The sequence below is a fragment of the Oncorhynchus keta genome, chromosome 22, assembly GCF_023373465.1.
Source record: "Oncorhynchus keta strain PuntledgeMale-10-30-2019 chromosome 22, Oket_V2, whole genome shotgun sequence".
Taxonomy (NCBI): Eukaryota; Metazoa; Chordata; class Actinopteri; order Salmoniformes; family Salmonidae; genus Oncorhynchus; species Oncorhynchus keta.
In genome coordinates this window covers 48,761,063-48,780,409 of record NC_068442.1, presented here as the reverse complement: position 1 = coordinate 48,780,409, position 19,347 = coordinate 48,761,063, and the positions used below count along the sequence as shown (strand labels likewise).

General features: G+C 48.7%; 1 protein-coding gene across 4 annotated transcripts in view; it reads left to right on the top strand.

The window, feature by feature from the left end:
- The window catches only part of LOC118400698 (calmodulin-regulated spectrin-associated protein 2-like), a 102,779-nt gene that overhangs the window by 40,791 nt on the left and 42,641 nt on the right, over window positions 1-19,347 (top strand). For all 4 annotated transcript variants that reach the window (XM_052475426.1, XM_052475429.1, XM_052475428.1 and 1 more), the window contains 2 exons: window positions 7,158-7,322; window positions 10,521-10,601. In XM_052475426.1, the coding sequence (XP_052331386.1) occupies window positions 7,158-7,322; window positions 10,521-10,601 (246 nt within the window). The remainder of the gene's footprint in view (window positions 1-7,157; window positions 7,323-10,520; window positions 10,602-19,347) is intronic.

The following is a 19,347-nucleotide window of genomic DNA, read 5'->3' as shown; positions in this document are numbered from 1 at the left end:
TTAGGGGGAAAAGGGGCATCTTGTTTTAGGGGGAAAGGGGCATCTTGTTTTAGGGGGAAAGGGGCATCTTGTTTTAGGAGGAAAGGGGCATCTTGTTTTAGGGGAAAAGGGCATCTTGTTTTAGGGGGAAAGGGGCATCTTGTTTTAGGGGGAAAAGGGCATCTTGTTTTAGGGGGAAAGGGGCATCTTGTTTTAGGGGGAAAAGGGCATCTTGTTTTAGGAGGAAAGGGGCATCTTGTTTTAGGGGGGAAAGGGGATCTTGTTTTAGGAGGAAAGGGGCATCTTGTTTTAGGGTGGAGGCGGCATCTTGTTTTAGGAGGAAAAGGGCATCTGCCTGTTCAGGGGCAGAACGACAGATTTGTACCTTGTCAGCTCGGGGGTTTGAACTTGCAACCTTCCTGTTACTAGTCCAACTCTCTAGTCTCTGTATTTAAAAAATATATTTAAAAAATAAAAAAACATTTATTTTAAATATTTTTCATTTAAACTTACACAGACTACAAACAGACAGACCCACACAAACATCAACGACATCACACCTGTCCTGACTGAAGGTCGACCTCTAGTCCTGACCCACATGCTCACACTGTATCCATCTCCAACGCCTGCAAGACTATGCCACATGGCCACATAATAATGCATTTATAATAATGCATTTGATTCTTCTATCATCCCAGCAATGGAGGATCACTTGATTTCCAGTTAAGTAAAAAAATATTTTTTTTAAAAAATGGATTAATGAGAAAAGTATGGTAAATTTACATCGTAAAATTTCTAACAGCCAACTTTGGAACTTTGGGACTTTTATACCACTCCCAGAAGGCAGGAATTATCCAATCATTGTTAATGGTATACTTAAGACATGGCTCTGCCATTATGCTGTAGAATGTATTAATTTGGGCTCTTGTGTAATAAATTCTATTCATTCGTTTATACTGGATTAATCCTACATGTTTGTTAACTGTAATTGTGTTTATGTTCCAACACTCCCTCCATCTTGTGCCAGTATCAGTTTTTAAGTCTTGGTTCCAATAGTTTATATTTTTTGTATAGGCTCAGTTTGATCGTTTATATTTTTTGTATAGGCTCAGTTTGATCGTTTATATTTTTTGTATAGGCTCAGTTTGATAGTTTATATTTTTTGTATAGGCTCAGTTTGATAGTTTATATTTTTTGTATAGGCTCAGTTTGATAGTTTATATTTTTTGTATAGGCTCAGTTTGATAGTTTATATTTTTTGTATAGGCTCAGTTTGATCGTTTATATTTTTGTATAGGCTCAGTTTGATAGTTTATATTTTTTGTATAGGCTCAGTTTGATCGTTTATATTTTTTGTATAGGCTCAGTTTGATAGTTTATATTTTTTGTATAGGCTCAGTTTGATAGTTTATATTTTTTGTATAGGCTCAGTTTGATAGTTTATATTTTTTGTATAGGCTCAGTTTGATAGTTTATATTTTTTGTATAGGCTCAGTTTGATAGTTTATATTTTTTGTATAGGCTCAGTTTGATCGTTTATATTTTTTGTATAGGCTCAGTTTGATAGTTTATATTTTTTGTATAGGCTCAGTTTGATAGTTTATATTTTTTGTATAGGCTCAGTTTGATAGTTTATATTTTTTGTATAGGCTCAGTTTGATAGTTTATATTTTTTGTATAGGCTCAGTTTGATAGTTTATATTTTTTGTATAGGCTCAGTTTGATAGTTTATATTTTTTGTATAGGCTCAGTTTGATAGTTTATATTTTTTGTATAGGCTCAGTTTGATAGTTTATATTTTTTGTATAGGCTCAGTTTGATAGTTTATATTTTTTGTATAGGCTCAGTTGGATAGTTTATATTTTTTGTATAGGCTCAGTTTGATAGTTTATATTTTTTGTATAGGCTCAGTTTGATAGTTTATATTTTTTGTATAGGCTCAGTTGGATAGTTTATATTTTTTGTATAGGCTCAGTTTGATAGTTTATATTTTTTGTATAGGCTCAGTTTGATCGTTTATATTTTTTGTATAGGCTCAGTTTGATCAGTTTATATTTTTTGTATAGGCTCAGTTTGATAGTTTATATTTTTTGTATAGGCTCAGTTTGATAGTTTATATTTTTGTATAGGCTCAGTTTGATAGTTTATATTTTTTGTATAGGCTCAGTTTGATAGTTTATATTTTTGTATAGGCTCAGTTTGATAGTTTATATTTTTGTATAGGCTCAGTTTGATAGTTTATATTTTTTTTGTATAGGCTCAGTTTGATAGTTTATATTTTTGTATAGGCTCAGTTGGATAGTTTATATTTTTGTATAGGCTCAGTTGGATAGTTTATATTTTTGTATAGGCTCAGTTTGATAGTTTATATTTTTTGTATAGGCTCAGTTTGATAGTTTATATTTTTGTATAGGCTCAGTTGGATAGGTTTATATTTTTGTATAGGCTCAGTTTGATAGTTTATATTTTTGTATAGGCTCAGTTTGATAGTTTATATTTTTGTATAGGCTCAGTTTGATAGTTTATATTTTTGTATAGGCTCAGTTTGATAGTTTATATTTTTGTATAGGCTCAGTTTGATAGTTTATATTTTTTGTATAGGCTCAGTTTGATAGTTTATATTTTTGTATAGGCTCAGTTTGATAGTTTATATTTTTGTATAGGCTCAGTTTGATAGTTTATATTTTTGTATAGGCTCAGTTTGATAGTTTATATTTTTGTATAGGCTCAGTTTGATAGTTTATATTTTTGTATAGGCTCAGTTTGATAGTTTATATTTTTGTATAGGCTCAGTTTGATAGTTTATATTTTTGTATAGGCTCAGTTTGATAGTTTATATTTTTTGTATAGGCTCAGTTTGATAGTTTATATTTTTTTGTATAGGCTCAGTTTGATAGTTTATATTTTTGTATAGGCTCAGTTTGATAGTTTATATTTTTGTATAGGCTCAGTTGGATAGTTTATATTTTTGTATAGGCTCAGTTTGATAGTTTATATTTTTGTATAGGCTCAGTTTGATAGTTTATATTTTTTGTATAGGCTCAGTTTGATAGTTTATATTTTTGTATAGGCTCAGTTTGATAGTTTATATTTTTGTATAGGCTCAGTTTGATAGTTTATATTTTTGTATAGGCTCAGTTTGATAGTTTATATTTTTGTATAGGCTCAGTTTGATAGTTTATATTTTTTGTATAGGCTCAGTTTGATAGTTTATATTTTTTGTATAGGCTCAGTTGGATAGTTTATATTTTTGTATAGGCTCAGTTTTATAGTTTATATTTTTGTATAGGCTCAGTTTGATAGTTTATATTTTTGTATAGGCTCAGTTTGATAGTTTATATTTTTGTATAGGCTCAGTTTGTTTATATTTTTGATCAGTTTGATAGTTTATATTTTTGTATAGGCTCAGTTTGATAGTTTATATTTTTTGTATAGGCTCAGTTTGATAGTTTATATTTTTGTATAGGCTCAGTTTGATAGTTTATATTTTTGTATAGGCTCAGTTTGATAGTTTATATTTTTTGTATAGGCTCAGTTTGATCGTTTATATTTTTTTGTATAGGCTCAGTTTGATAGTTTATATTTTTGTATAGGCTCAGTTTGATAGTTTATATTTTTGTATAGGCTCAGTTTGATAGTTTATATTTTTGTATAGGCTCAGTTTGATAGTTTATATTTTTGTATAGGCTCAGTTTGATAGTTTATATTTTTGTATAGGCTCAGTTTGATAGTTTATATTTTTGTATAGGCTCAGTTTGATAGTTTATATTTTTGTATAGGCTCAGTTTGATAGTTTATATTTTTGTATAGGCTCAGTTTGATAGTTTATATTTTTGTATAGGCTCAGTTTGATAGTTTTATATTTTTGTATAGGCTCAGTTTGATAGTTTATATTTTTGTATAGGCTCAGTTTGATAGTTTATATTTTTGTATAGGCTCAGTTTGATAGTTTATATTTTTGTATAGGCTCAGTTTGATAGTTTATATTTTTTGTATAGGCTCAGTTTGATAGTTTATATTTTTGTATAGGCTCAGTTTGATCGTTTATATTTTTGTATAGGCTCAGTTTGATCGTTTATATTTTTGTATAGGCTCAGTTTGATCGTTTATATTTTTGTATAGGCTCAGTTTATATTTTTGAGGCTCAGTTTTAGTTTATATTTTTGTATAGGCTCAGTTTGATAGTTTATATAGGCTTTTTGTATAGGCTCAGTTTGATAGTTTATATTTTTTGTATAGGCTCAGTTTGATAGTTTATATTTTTTGTATAGGCTCAGTTTGATAGTTTATATTTTTTGTATAGGCTCAGTTTGATAGTTTATATTTTTTGTATAGGCTCAGTTTGATAGTTTATATTTTTTGTATAGGCTCAGTTGGATAGGTAATTATTTCTGATAGATTGTGAGTTGGACAGGTTCTCTGCAAGGTTCTGTATAGGCTCAGTTGGATAGATAATTCTTTCAGATAGATTGTGAGTTGGACAGGTTCTCTGCAGGGTTCTGTATAGGCTCAGTTGGATAGGTAATTATTTCTGATAGATTGTGAGTTGGACAGGTTCTCTGCAAGGTTCTGTATATTTTATTTTATTTTTCATAGGAACATCCTTTTCTTTTTCTGTCTCAAATAGGATTCTCTCAACATTGCGTAAAAGATTAAGTAACCTACTAAGCTAGTGACTCAACCCCTGTAATAGGGTTAGAGGCAGAGAATCCCAGTGGAAAGAGGGGAACCGGCCAGGCAGAGACAGCAAGGGCGGTTCGTTGCTCCAGAGCCTTTCCGTTCACCTTCACACTCCTGGGCCAGACTGCACTCAATCGTATGACCCACTGAAGAGATGAGTCTTCAGTAAAGACTTAAAGGTTGAGTCAGAGTTTGCGTCTCTCACATGGGTAGGCAGACCATTCCATAAAAACTGAGCTCTATAGGAGAAAGCCCTGCCTCCAGCTGTTTGCTTAGAAATTCTAGGGACAATTAGGAGGCCTGCGTCTTGTGACCATCGCGTACGTGTAGGTATGTACGGCAGGACCAAATCGGAAAGATGGGTAGGAGCAAGCCCATGTAATGCTTTGTAGGTTAGCAGTAAAACCTTGAAATCAGCCCTTACCTTAATCAGCCCTTGACTCAACATCACCCCGAGAATAGCATCCCTACAGTGAAGCATGGTGGTGGTAGCATCATGCTGTGGGATGTTTTTCATCGGCAGGGACTGGGAAACTGGTCAGAATTGAAGGAATGATGGATGGAGCTAAATACAGGGAAATTCTTGAGGGGAAACCTGTTTCAGTCTTCCAGAGAATTGAGACTGGGACGGAGGTTCACCGTCCAGCAGGACAATGACCCTGAGCATAATGCTAAAGCAACACTCAAGTGGTTTAAGGGGAAACATTTAAATGTCTTGGGATGGCCTAGTCAAAGCCCAGACCTCAATCCAATTGAGAATCTGTGGTAAGACTTAAAGATTGCTATACACCAGCAGAACCCATCTAACTTGAAGGAGCTGGAGCAGTTTTGCCTTTGAAGAACATGCATTTATCCCAGTGGCTAGATGTGCCAAGCTTATAGAGACAATTGCTGCGAAAGGTGTCTCTACAAGGTATAGACTTTGGGGGGGGATGAATAGTTGTACACGCTCAAGTTTGCAGTTTTTTTTGTCCAACTTTTCTTGTTTGTTTCACAATAAAAAATATTTAGCATCTTCAAAGTGGTCGGCATGTTATGTAAATCAAATGATACAAACCCCCCAGATATATATTTTAATTCCAGGTTGTAAGGCAACAAAATAGGAAAAATGTCAAGGGGGGTGAATACTTTCGCAAGCCACTGTACATTGTATTACTGTACTAGAGATGCATGACATTACTGTAATAGAGATGCATGATATTACTGTACTACTGGGGTTGAGACAGACACACTCAACTCCTGACCCAGGCTGCAGGCTTGGTGTAGGCTTCTCTCTCTATCTCTCTCTCCCTTCAGGGTGTGAGAACACAAAGTTAATTGGGTCGCTGAATGAGGGATAGACCCAAGTGTTTTCAGGGCAACAGCCACTGGGGAACGGCCAACTGAGAACTGCTAGACTCTATGTGGAGGAGGGGTAGCTAGGACTCCATGGTTCAATTCCATTCCCATAACTTGCTCCCTTACCTCGTTTTGTAGATTGGATAGATCTTGATGGGTCTAATCAAGGTTGCAATAGCTCCACCCACCCTTCTGATAGGCCAGGTTTAGCTTCCACCATATTCCATACTCTTCTAGGGCTTTTCCAATATAGTGTTTAACACGGGTGCTTGGGGTTTATGTACACTGGTGCTTGGGGTTTATGTACACGGGTGCTTGGGGCTTATTTACACGGGTGCTTGGGGCTTATTTACACGGGTGCTTGGGGTTTATGTACATCGGTGCTTGGGGTTTATGTACATCGGTGCTTGGGGTTTATGTACACGGGTGCTTGGGGTTTATGTACATCGGTGCTTGGGGTTTATGTACACGGGTGCTTGGGGTTTATGTACACGGGTGCTTGGGGTTTATGTACACGGGTGCTTGGGGTTTATGTACACGGGTGCTTGGGGTTTATGTACACGGGTGCTTGGGGTTTATGTACATGGGTGCTTGGGGTTTATGTACATTGGTGCTTGGGGTTTATGTACATCGGTGCTTGGGGTTTATGTACACGGGTGCTTGGGGTTTATGTACACGGGTGCTTGGGGTTTATGTACACGGGTGCTTGGGGTTTATGTACACGGGTGCTTGGGGTTTATGTACACGGGTGCTTGGGGTTTATTTACACGGGTGCTTGGGGTTTATTTACACGGGTGCTTGGGGTTTATTTACACGGGTGCTTGGGGTTTATTTACACGGGTGCTTGGGGTTTATTTACACGGGTGCTTGGGGGTTTATTTACACGGGTGCTTGGGGTTTATGTACACGGGTGCTTGGGGTTTATGTACACGGGTGCTTGGGGTTTATGTACATCGGTGCTTGGGGTTTACACTGGTGTTTTTGTGCCTGGCCCAAAAAACGTATTGGTTCGTGGTACCAGTTAACAAGTATATAGGGAGCAAGGCAGCTACCGGAGTAACCCGATTAGAACGTGTCCCCATGATTAATTCCCTACTAACATCACAGACCTAAATCCTTTTCAGATCCACAATTACCTCGTTTCCTGTTTCCCCTGTCAGAGTGCCCACCTGGCGATGATGGACACGCTGATGATGGCGTACACGGTGGAGACGGTGAGCGCGGAGAAGGTGGTGGCGTGCATCCTTCGGTACTCCTCCCACCACGATGAAGATGCAGACACACCGTACGACACCGAGGACGCCATGACCAGCTGGATCAACAAGGTATTTACCTGCACGGCATTCTAACACACACCCACACACACGAATAGGACCACATACAGTCTAGACCAGCTGGGCATCATACATGTGTTCCCTTTTCACACTACTGAGCTGAGCTGTACTGCACAGGATCTTGCTACTTTGCTTCTGTCCGGCTCTTTCCCCCTCTGCAGGACAGGCGACACTCTTTCCCCCTCTGCAGGACAAGCCACACTCTTTCCCCCTCTGCAGGACAAGCCACACTCTTTCCCCCTCGGCAGGACAAGCCACACTCTTTCCCCCTCTGCAGGACAAGCCACACTCTTTCCCCCTCTGCAGGACAAGCCACACTCTTTCCCCCTCTGCAGGACAAGCCACACTCTTTCCCCCTCTGCAGGACAAGCCACACTCTTTCCCCCTCGGCAGGACAAGCCACACTCTTTCCCCCTCTGCAGGACAAGCCACACTCTTTCCCCCTCTGCAGAACAAGCCACACTCTTTCCCCCTCTGCAGGACAAGCCACACTCTTTTCCCCTCTGCAGGACAAGCCACACTCTTTCCCCCTCTGCAGGACAAGCCACACTCTTTCCCCCTCTGCAGGACAAGCCACACTCTTTCCCCCTCTGCAGGACAAGCCACACTCTTTCCCCCTCTGCAGGACAAGCCACAAAATCTGTACAATGTCTACTGAGAAGGGCTCAACTTTTTTTAAATTCCAATGTATTGTTTAACAATTTACACTTGGCATTTTAAATGATTCCCCCCCACACACCCTGTATGAATAAATTAATCAAAGGGATGGGGCCAAGGGAAAAGGCTATAGGGGGGGATTTGGGACCGACTGTGCATGTTGTTCTGTGTGGGGGCGGTCTTGCCCTGGGCCTGTCTCTGTGACAGTGGAGGGGGGGGAGTGTTAGGGTGCGTCCCACATGGCCCTGGTCAAATATAGTGCTCTATATAGGGGACAGTGAGATGCTGCCTTAGTGTTAGTGAGATGCTGCCTTAGTGTTAGTGAGATGCTGCCTTAGTGTTAGTGAGATGCTGCCTTAGTGTTAGTGAGATGCTGCCTTAGTGTTAGTGAGATGCTGCCTTAGTGTTAGTGAGATGCTGCCTTAGTGTTAGTGAGATGCTGCCTTAGTGTTAGTGAGATGCTGCCTTAGTGTTAGTGAGATGCTGCCTTAGTGTGAGTGAGATGCTGCCTTAGTGTGAGTGAGATGCTGCCTTAGTGTGAGTGAGATGCTGCCTTAGTGTGAGTGAGATGCTGCCTTAGTGTGAGTGAGATGCTGCCTTAGTGTGAGTGAGATGCTGCCTTAGTGTGAGTGAGATGCTGCCTTTGTGTGAGTGAGATGCTGCCTTTGTGTGAGTGAGATGCTGCCTTTGTGTGAGTGAGATGCTGCCTTTGTGTGAGTGAGATGCTGCCTTTGTGTGAGTGAGATGCTGCCTTAGTGTGAGTGAGATGCTGCCTTTGTGTGAGTGAGATGCTGCCTTTGTGTGAGTGAGATGCTGCCTTTGTGTGAGTGAGATGCTGCCTTTGTGTGAGTGAGATGCTGCCTTAGTGTGAGTGAGATGCTGCCTTAAGTGTTAATGAGGGCTGACCAAATTTTTTGGTTCATTCTGGATTCTAGCAGCCGTATTTAGCACTAACCGATGTTTTTTAGTGCTTTGTCCAGGTAGCCGGAAAGTAGAGCATTGCAGTAGTGTAACCTAGAAGTGACAAAAGCATGAATACATTTTTCTGCATCATTGTTTGGACAGAAAGTTTCTGATTTTTTTTGCAATGTTCCGTAGATTTATTTTACCTTTATTTAACCGTGTGTGTGTGTGTGTGTGTGTGTGTGTGTGTGTGTGTGTGTGTGTGTGTGTGTGTGTGTGTGTGTGTGTGTGTGTGTGTGTGTGTGTGACCTTTATTTAACCAGGTAGGCCAGTTGAGAACAAGTTCTCATTTACAACTGTGACCTGGCCAAGATAAAGCAAAGCAGTGTGACACAAACAACAACACCGAGTTACACATGGAATAAACAAACATATAGTAGACAAAGTATATATAAAGTGAGTGCAAGGGAGGTAAGGCAATAAATAGGCCATACTGGTGAAATAATTAAAATTTTGCAATAAACACTGGAGTGATTGATGTGCAGAAGATGAATGTGCAAGTAGAGATACTGGGGTGCAAAGGAGTAAAATAAATAACAGTATGGAGATGAGGTAGTTGGATGGGCTATTTACAGATGGGCTATGTACAGGTGCAGTGATCTGTGAGCTGCTCTGACAGCTGGTGCTTGAAGTTAGTGAGGGAGATATAAGTTTCCAGCTTCAGTGATTTTTGCAATTCATTCCAGTCATTGGCAGCAGAGAACTGGAAGGAAAGGCGGCCAAATGAGGAATTGGCTTTGTGGATGACCTGTGAAATATACCTGCTGGAAATATATCTGCTGGAGCGCGTGCTACGGGTGGGTGCTGCTATGGTGACCAGTGAGCTGAGATAAGGCGGAGCTTTTCCTAGCAGAGACTTATAGATGACCTGGAGCCAGCGTGTTTGGCGATGAATATGACGCAATCGCCAGCCAACGAGAGCATAGAGGTCGCAGTGGTGGGTAGTATTTGGTGCTTTGGTGACAAAACATATGGCACTGTGATAGACTGGATCCAATTTGCTGAGTAGAGTGTTGGAGGCTATTTTGTAAATGAAGTCGAGGATCAGTAGGATGGTCAGTTTTACAAGGGTATGTTTGGCAGCATGAGTGAAGGATGCTTTGTTGCGAAATAGGAAGCCGATTCTAGATTTAATTTGGGATAATCATATAGACACATGACACAACACACACACACACACAATAACTGGTGTGGTCATGGAATCTTTCGGGGAAAGCATGTGGCACACTGCAGACATTGATAACCTTTGAACTCCAATAATGTATCTTTCAACTACAGGGATATTTTTATTCATTTTATTTTATTTCACCTTTATTTAACTAGGCAAGTCACATTGCTGGAAGGTTTGTAAGCTTTTGAAGTGACTTTTGTAAACCTTTCTTATATCATAGTTGTGACATTCTTACATAACAGTAAGAAAATAATAAAGTTTAAAGACCATATTAGCAGAACTAAGAGAAACATATTTCGGTTGGCAATGTATTGTGTTAAAACAAGGTTCTGTACAGTCAAAGATCATGGAAGCCCTCCAATTAACAAGATAATTCACTCTCTCCCTCTTTTAATCAGGTAAATGAGTATTTGAAGGATATCATTGGTCAGGAGCGGAGGAGAGAAAGGAAGAGAGCTGAGCTTGTTGGCAGGCCAGGGGTGAGTGTCTCCTCCTCTCTTCTTCGGCCTTCTTTCCTACCCACTCCACTTCATCCTTTTTATTCTGGTTTTAGGAGCATATTCTACATTTCAATGACCTGGTCTAACAGTTAGATATGCAAATTCAATGTATGCATTTATTCATAGATTTTTTTTTTTTTGCAATACAGATTCAAAACAGTTTGAATTGGAATTCAATTTTTGAATACAAATGGAACATTATTGTATTCAAATTCAATCTCTGCTGTCACTAATATCATTCTATATTTAAGCCTCAATATTTATATTTTATGTTATAGCAGCACCAGGCAAGCTCGTTGTCAACATGAACAGCATGATATGTCTATGCAATGCCCTTACTCAGCTTGGTCCCAGATCTGTTTGTGGTGTCCTGCCAACTCCTCTGTTTATTGTCATGCCCCATTGGCACAAACTGATCTGGGACCAGGCTACTTTCTCTCCTGTACTTTCTTCACACCCCACACAGTGAAAAATGTTACGTCAAGTCCTTTCAATGATAGTTACAAGACAAGTCATTTAGTCTGGGGGACACACACAGGTCAAACAAGAAAGTAGACTACCTATCTAGGAGTTGTTGTGTTTAGCTAGTGTGTTTCATAAAACATGCTACGTGAGGCTTCTCTGATGCCCTACGACAGGTTGTTGTGCCAGCTGAATCATGCTCTTTGGCTCTGAACAATCATGTCATCAGACAGGCTGGTTCAGTTTTATGGTTGGCTGAGCAGCAGGGTTGACATGGTAACATGGCCTCTGACACTGCACAACTGGCAAGTGAGAGAGAGAGAGAGAGAGAGAGAGAGAGAGAGAGAGAGATGTCATCTTCTTTCCCCCCTCTTCCCTCATCTCCTTCCCTTCTTTCCATCCTCTTCCCTCATCTCCTTCCCTTCTTTCCCTCCTCTTCCCTCATCTCCTTCCCTTCTTTCCCTCCTCTTCCCTCATCTCCTTCCCTTCTTTCCCTCCTCTTCCCTCATCTCCTTCCCTTCTTTCCCTCCTCTTCCCTCATCTCCTTCCCTTCTTTCCATCCTCTTCCCTCATCTCCTTCCCTTCTTTCCCTCCTCTTCCCTCATCTCCTTCCCTTCTTTCCATCCTCTTCCCTCATCTCCTTCCCTTCTTTCCATCCTCTTCCCTCATCTCCTCCCCTTCTTCCCCTTGTTTCCTCTCCTGATTTCCCTCTTCGTTTTCACTCCCCTTCCTCTCCTCTCCCCCCCATTCCATCCAACGTCTCTCCTCTCTTCTCTGCGTGCCCATCTAGAAATGTTTTTTATCAGCCTGTCCTGGTCGTAACCCCTGTCATGGCAGCTTGTTCTGGTCTTAACCCTACCATATTAGTGTGGCTGGGTCTGCCAGTGGCTGGGCCTGCCAGACTGTTCCCTCCTCTGCGTCACAACCCCTTTAGTGAACATGTAATGACTCTCTCTCCATAGAACATCTCTAAAGGAGTCTTGAGAAAACTCTTTGATATAGTTATCTGGAGGAGCTGGCTGGCTGGCTGGCTGGCTGGCTGTGTGATATAGTTCTCTGGAGGAAATGTCTGTGGCTGGCTGGCTGTGTGGCTGGCTGGCTGTGTTGCTGGCTGGCTGGCTGTGTGATATAGTTCTCTGGAGGAAATGTCTGTGGCTGGCTGGCTGTGTGGCTGGCTGTGTGGCTGGCTGTGTGATATAGTTCTCTGGAGGAAATGTCTGTGGCTGGCTGGCTGGCTGGCTGGCTGTGTGGCTGGGCTGGCTGTGTGATATAGTTCTCTGGAGGAAATGTCTGTGGCTGGCTGGCTGTGTGGCTGGCTGGCTGTGTGGCTGGCTGTGTGATATAGTTCTCTGGAGGAAATGTCTGGCTGGCTGGCTGGCTGGCTGTGTGATATAGTTCTCTGGAGGAAATGTCTGTGGCTGGCTGGCTGTGTGGCTGGCTGGCTGGCTGTGTGGCTGGCTGGCTGGCTGTGTGATATAGTTCTCTGGAGGAAATGTCTGTGGCTGGCTGGCTGTGTGGCTGGCTGGCTGGCTGTGTGGCTGGCTGTGTGATATAGTTCACTGGAGGAAATGTCTGTGGCTGGCTGGCTGTGTGGCTGGCTGGCTGTGTGGCTGGCTGTGTGGCTGGCTGTGTGATATAGTTATCTGGAGGAAATGTCTGTGGCTGGCTGGCTGTGTGGCTGGCTGGCTGATATAGTTCTCTGGCTGGCTGTGTGGCTGGCTGTGTGATATAGTTATCTGGAGGAAATGTCTGTGGCTGGCTGGCTATCTGTGTGATATAGTTCTCTGGAGGAAATGTCAATGATGTCCCACCAGAATGTGCCTGCAGAGACCTGGCTGGCTGGCTGGCTGGCTGGCTGGCTGGCTGGCTGGCTGGCTGGCTGGCTGGCTGGCTGGCTGGCTGGCTGGCTGGCTGGCTGTGTGTGTGTGTGTGTGTGTGTGTGTGTGCTATCTGTGTGATATAGTTCTGTGTGTGTGTGTGCAGTGTGGTGAAGTGGTGTGTGTGTGTGTGTGTGTGTGTGTGTGTGTGTGTGTGTGTGTGTGTGTGTGTGTGTGTGTGTGTGTGTGTGTGTGTGTGTGTGTGTGCTCCCCACTACACCCTGTCTAGAGACGAAGATAGCGGCTGTTTGATGCTGATGTGAGCTGTCAGTGTACAGAGGCAGTCTCCTGCTCACTCGCATGCCTGAACTGAACTGTCCCAGAGCTGGACACCCATTGGCCCCAGAACAGAGCTGTCCCTGGGCTGGACACCCATTGGCCCCAGAACAGAGCTGTCCCTGGGCTGAACACCCATTGGCCCCAGAACAGAGCTGTCCCTGGGCTGGATACCCATTGACCCCAGAACAGAGCTGTCCCTGGGCTGAACACCCATTGACCCCAGAACAGATCTGTCCCTGGGCTGGACACCCATTGACCCCAGAACAGAGCTGTCCCTGGGCTGAACACCCATTGACCCCAGAACAGAGCTGTCCCTGGGCTGAACACCCATTGACCCCAGAACAGAGCTGTCCCTGGGCTGAACACCCATTGACCCCAGAACAGAGCTGTCCCTGGGCTGAACACCCATTGACCCCAGAACAGAGCTGTCCCTGGGCTGGACACCCATTGACCCCAGAACAGAGCTGTCCCTGGGCTGAACACCCATTGACCCCAGAACAGAGCTGTCCCTGGGCTGAACACCCATTGACCCCAGAACAGAACTGTCCCTGGGCTGGACACCCATTGACCCCAGAACAGAGCTGTCCCTGGGCTGAACACCCATTGACCCCAGAACAGAGCTGTCCCTGGGCTGAACACCCATTGGTGCTAGGCTCCTGCCACTGCTAGGTTCCTGCCACTTGCTAGACTCCTGCTCCTGCCACTGCTAGGCTCCAGCCACTGCTAGGCTCCTGCTACTGCTAGGCTCCTGCCACTGCTAGGCTCCTGCCACTGCTAGGCTCCTGCCACTGCTAGACTCCTGCCACTGCTAGACTCCTGCCACTGCTAGACTCCTGCCACTGCTAGACTCCTGCCACTGCTAGACTCCTGCCACTGCTAGACTCCTGCCACTGCTAGACTCCTGCCACTGCTAGGCTCCTGCCACTGCTAGACTCCTGCTTCTGCCACTGCTAGACTCCTGCCACTGCTAGACTCCTGCCACTGCTAGACTCCTGCCACTGCTAGACTCCTGCCACTGCTAGGCTTCTGCCACTGCTAGACTCCTGCCACTGCTAGACTCCTGCTTCTGCCACTGCTAGACTCCTGCCACTGCTAGACTCCTGCCACTGCTAGACTCCTGCCACTGCTAGACTCCTGCCACTGCTAGACTCCTGCCACTGCTAGACTCCTGCCACTGCTAGACTCCTGCCACTGCTAGACTCCTGCCACTGCTAGTCTCCTGCCACTGCCAGGCTCCTGCCACTGCTAGGCTCCTGCCACTTGCTAGACTCCTGCTTCTGCCACTGCTAGACTCCTGCCACTGCTAGACTCCTGCCACTGCTAGACTCCTGCCACTGCTAGACTCCTGCCACTGCTAGACTCCTGCCACTGCTAGACTCCTGCCACTGCTAGACTCCTGCCACTGCTAGACTCCTGCCACTGCTAGACTCCTGCCACTGCTAGACTCCTGCCACTGCTAGACTCCTGCCACTGCTAGACTCCTGCCACTGCTAGACTCCTGCCACTGCTAGACTCCTGCCACTGCTAGACTCCTGCCACTGCTAGACTCCTGCCACTGCTAGACTCCTGCCACTTGCTAGACTCCTGCTTCTGCCACTTGCTAGACTTCTGCCACTGCTAGGCTTCTGCCACTGCTAGGCTTCTGCCACTGCTAGGCTTCTGCCACTGCTAGACTCCTGCCACTGCTAGACTCCTGCCACTGCTAGACTCCTGCCACTGCTAGACTCCTGCCACTGCTAGACTCCTGCCACTGCTAGACTCCTGCCACTGCTAGACTCCTGCCACTGCTAGACTCCTGCCACTGCTAGACTCCTGCCACTGCTAGACTCCTGCCACTGCTAGACTCCTGCCACTGCTAGACTCCTGCTTCTGCCACTGCTAGACTCCTGCCACTGCTAGACTCCTGCCACTGCTAGACTCCTGCCACTGCTAGGCTCCTGCCACTGCTAGACTCCTGCCACTGCTAGACTCCTGCCACTGCTAGACTCCTGCCACTGCTAGGCTCCTGCCACTGCTAGGCTCCTGCCACTGCTAGACTCCTGCTTCTGCCACTGCTAGACTCCTGCCACTGCTAGACTCCTGCCACTGCTAGACTCCTGCCACTGCTAGGCTCCTGCCACTGCTAGACTCCTGCCACTGCTAGACTCCTGCCACTGCTAGACTCCTGCCACTGCTAGACTCCTGCCACTGCTAGGCTCCTGCCACTGCTAGGCTCCTGCCACTGCTAGGCTCCTGCCACTGCTAGGCTCCTGCCACTGCTAGGCTCCTGCCACTGCTAGACTCCTGCCACTGCTAGGCTCCTGCCACTGCTAGACTCCTGCCACTGCTAGACTCCTGCCACTGCTAGACTCCTGCCACTGCTAGACTCCAGCCACTGCTAGACTCCTGCTACTGCTAGGCTCTAGCCACTGCCACTTCCCAATATAGTACAATGTTCACCAGACCAATGTGCTTGTTGTTGAAAGCACTCTGTTCCTGTAACAATGTTACTGGCACATTATGTGTGTGTGTGTTAGCCTAGATGACACACAGATTAAGTAAGGGTTATTAACCCCACCCCCATCAACACAGAACGCACACACTCTCCCCCTTCCCTCTCTCGCTCCCTTCCCTCCCTCCCTCTCTCGCTCCCTTCCCTCCCTCCCTCTCTCGCTCCCTTCCCTCCCTCCCTCTCTCGCTCCCTTCCCTCCCTCCTCTCTCGCTCCCTTCCCTCCCTCCCTCTCTCGCTCCTTCCCTCCCTCCCTCTCTCGCTCCCTTCCCTCCCTCCCTCTCTCGCTCCTTCCCTCCCTCCCTCTCTCGCTCCCTTCCCTCCCTCCCTCTCTCGCTCCCTTCCCTCCCTCCCTCCCTCCCTCTCTCGCTCCCTTCCCTCCCTCCCTCCCTCCCTCTCTCGCTCCCTTCCCTCCCTCCCCTCTCTCGCTCCCTTCCCTCCCTCCCTCTCTCGCTCCCTTCCCTCCCTCCCTCTCTCGCTCCCTTCCCTCCCTCCCTCTCTCTCGCTCCCTTCCCTTCCTCCCTCTCTCGCTCCCTTCCCTCCCTCCCTCTCTCGCTCCCCTCCCTCCCTCCCTCTCTCGCTCCCCTCCCTCCCTCCCTCTCTCGCTCCCCTCCCTCCCTCCCTCTCTCCCTCCCTCCCTCCCTCTCTCGCTCCCCTCCCTCCCTCCCTCTCTCGCTCCCCTCCCTCCCTCCCTCTCTCGCTCCTTCCCTCCCTCCCTCTCTCGCTCCCTTCCCTCCCTCCCTCTCTCGCTCCCTTCCCTCCCTCCCTCTCTCGCTCCCTTCCCTCCCTCCCTCTCTCGCTCCCTTCCCTCCCTCCCTCTCTCGCTCCCTTCCCTCCCTCCCTCTCTCGCTCCCTTCCCTCCCTCCCTCTCTCGCTCCCTTCCCTCCCTCCCTCTCTCGCTCCCTTCCCTCCCTCCCTCTCTCGCTCCCTTCCCTCCCTCCCTCTCTCGCTCCCTTCCCTCCCTCCCTCTCTCGCTCCTTCCCTCCCTCCCTCTCTCGCTCCCTTCCCTCCCTCCCTCTCTCGCTCCCTTCCCTCCCTCCCTCTCTCGCTCCCTTCCCTCTCTCGCTCCCTTCCCTCTCTCGCTCCCTTCCCTCTCTCGCTCCCTTCCCTCTCTCGCTCCCTTCCCTCCCTCCCTCTCTCGCTCTCTCGCTCCCTTCCCTCCCTCCCTCCCTCTCTCGCTCCCTTCCCTCCCTCCCTCCCTCCCTCTCTCGCTCCCTTCGCTCCCTTCCCTCTCTCGCTCCCTTCCCTCCCTCCCTCCCTCCTCGCTCGCTCGCTCGCTCGCTCGCTCCCTTCCCTCCCTCCCTTCCCTCGCTCGCCTTCCCTCGCTCCCTTCCCTCCCCTTCCCTCCCTCCCCCTCCCTCCCTCCCTCCCTCCCTCCCTCGCTCCTTCCCTCCTCTCCTCCTCCTCCCTTCCCTCCCTCCCTCCCTCCCTCCCTCCCTCTCTCGCTCCCTTCCCTCCCTCGCTCCCTTCCCTCCCTCCCTCCCTCCCTCTCTCCCTTCCCTCCCTCCCTCCCTCTCTCCCTTCCCTCCCTCCCTCCCTCCCTCTCTCCCTTCCCTCCCTCCCCTCCCTCTCTCGCCCCTTCCCTCCCTCCCTCCCTCTCTCGCTCCCTTCCCCTCCCTCCCTCCCTCTCTCGCTCCCTTCCCTCCCTCTCTCGCTCCCTTCCCTCCCTCCCCTCTCTCTCTCGCTCCCTTCCCTCCCTCCCTCCCTCTCTCGCTCCCTTCCCTCCCTCCCTCCCTCTCTCGCTCCCTTCCCTCCCTCCCTCCCTCCCTCTCTCGCTCCCTTCCCTCCCTCCCTCCCTCCCTCTCTCGCTCCCTTCCCTCCCTCCCCCTCCCTCCCTCCCTCGCTCCCTTCCCTCCCTCCCTCCCTCCCTCTCTCGCTCCCTTCCCTCCCTCCCTCTCTCGCTCCCTTCCCTCCCTCCCTCTCTCGCTCCCTTCCCTCCCTCCCTCTCTCGCTCCCTTCCCTCCCTCCCTCTCTCGCTCCCTTCCCTCCCTCCCTCCCTCTCTCGCTCCCTTCCCTCCCTCCCTCCCTCTCTCGCTCCCTTCCCTCCCTCCCTCCCTCCCTCTCTCGCTCCCTCCCCTCCCTCTCTCGCTCCCTCCCTCCCTCTCTCGCTCCCTCCCTCCCTCTCTCGCTCCCTCCCTCCCTCTCTCGCTCCCTCCCTCCCTCTCTCGCTCCTCCCTCCCTCCCTCCCTCTCTCGCTCCCATCCCTCCCTCCCTCTCTCGCTCCCCTCCCTCTCTCGCTCCCCTCCCTCCCTCCCTCTCTCGCTCCCCTCCCTCCCTCCCTCTCTCGCTCCCCTCCCTCCCTCCCTCTCTCGCTCCCCTCCCTCCCTCCCTCTCTCTCGCTCCCCTCCCTCCCTCCCTCTCTCGCTCCCCTCCCTCCCTCCCTCTCTCGCTCCCCTCCCTCCCTCCCTCTCTCGCTCCCCTCCCTCCCTCTCTCGCTCCCCTCCCTCCCTCTCTCGCTCCCCTCCCTCCCTCCCTCTCTCGCTCCCCTCCCTCCCTCCCTCTCTCGCTCCCCTCCCTCCCTCCCTCTCTCGCTCCCCTCCCTCCCTCCCTCTCTCGCTCCCCTCCCTCCCTCCCTCTCTCGCTCCCCTCCCTCCCTCCCTCTCTCTAGCTCCCCTCCCTCCCTCCCTCTCTCGCTCCCTCCCTCTCTCGCTCCCTTCCCTCCCTCCCTCTCTCGCTCCCTTCCCTCCCTCCCTCTCTCGCTCCCTTCCCTCCCTCCCTCTCTCGCTCCCTTCCCTCCCTCCCTCTCTCGCTCCCTTCCCTCCCTCCCTCTCTCGCTCCCTTCCCTCCCTTCCCTCTCTCGCTCCCTTCCCTCCCTCCCTCTCTCGCTCCCTTCCCTCTCTCGCTCCCTTCCCTCTCTCGCTCCCTTCCCTCTCTCGCTCCCTTCCCTCTCTCGCTCCCTTCCCTCTCTCGCTCCCTTCCCTCCTCTCGCTCTCTCGCTCCCTTCCCTCCCTCCCTCTCTCGCTCCCTTCCCTCCCTCCTCCCTCGCTCCCTTCCCTCCCTCCCTCTCTCGCTCCCTTCCCTCTCTCGCTCCCTTCCCTCCCTCCCTCCCTCGCTCGCTCGCTCGCTCCTTCCCTCCCTCCCTTCCCTCCCTCTCTCGCTCGCTCCCTTCCCTCCCTCCCCTCCCTCCCCTCCCTCCCTCCCCCTCCCTCCCTCTCTCCTCCCTTCCCTCCCTCCCTCCCTCCCTCCCTCCCTCCCTCCCTCTCTCCCTCCCTCCCCTCCCTCCCTCTCTCGCTCCCTTCCCTCCCTCCCTCCCTCTCTCGCTCCCCTCCCTCCCTCCCTCTCTCGCTCCTTCCCTACCTCCCTCCCTCTCTCGCTCCCTTCCCTCCCTCCCTCTCTCTCTCGCTCCCTTCCCTCCCTCCCTCCCTCTCTCGCTCCTTCCCTCCCTCCCTCCCTCTCTCGCTCCCTTCCCTCCCTCCCTCCCTCTCTCGCTCCCTTCCCTCCCTCCCTCCCTCCCTCTCTCGCTCCCTTCCCTCCCTCCCTCCCTCCCTCTCTCGCTCCCTTCCCTCCCTCCCTCCCTCCCTCCCTCCCTCTCTCGCTCCCTTCCCTCCCTCCCTCCTCTCTCTCTCGCTCCCTTCCCTCTCTCGCTCCCTTCCCTCCCTCGCTCGCTCGCTCGCTTCCT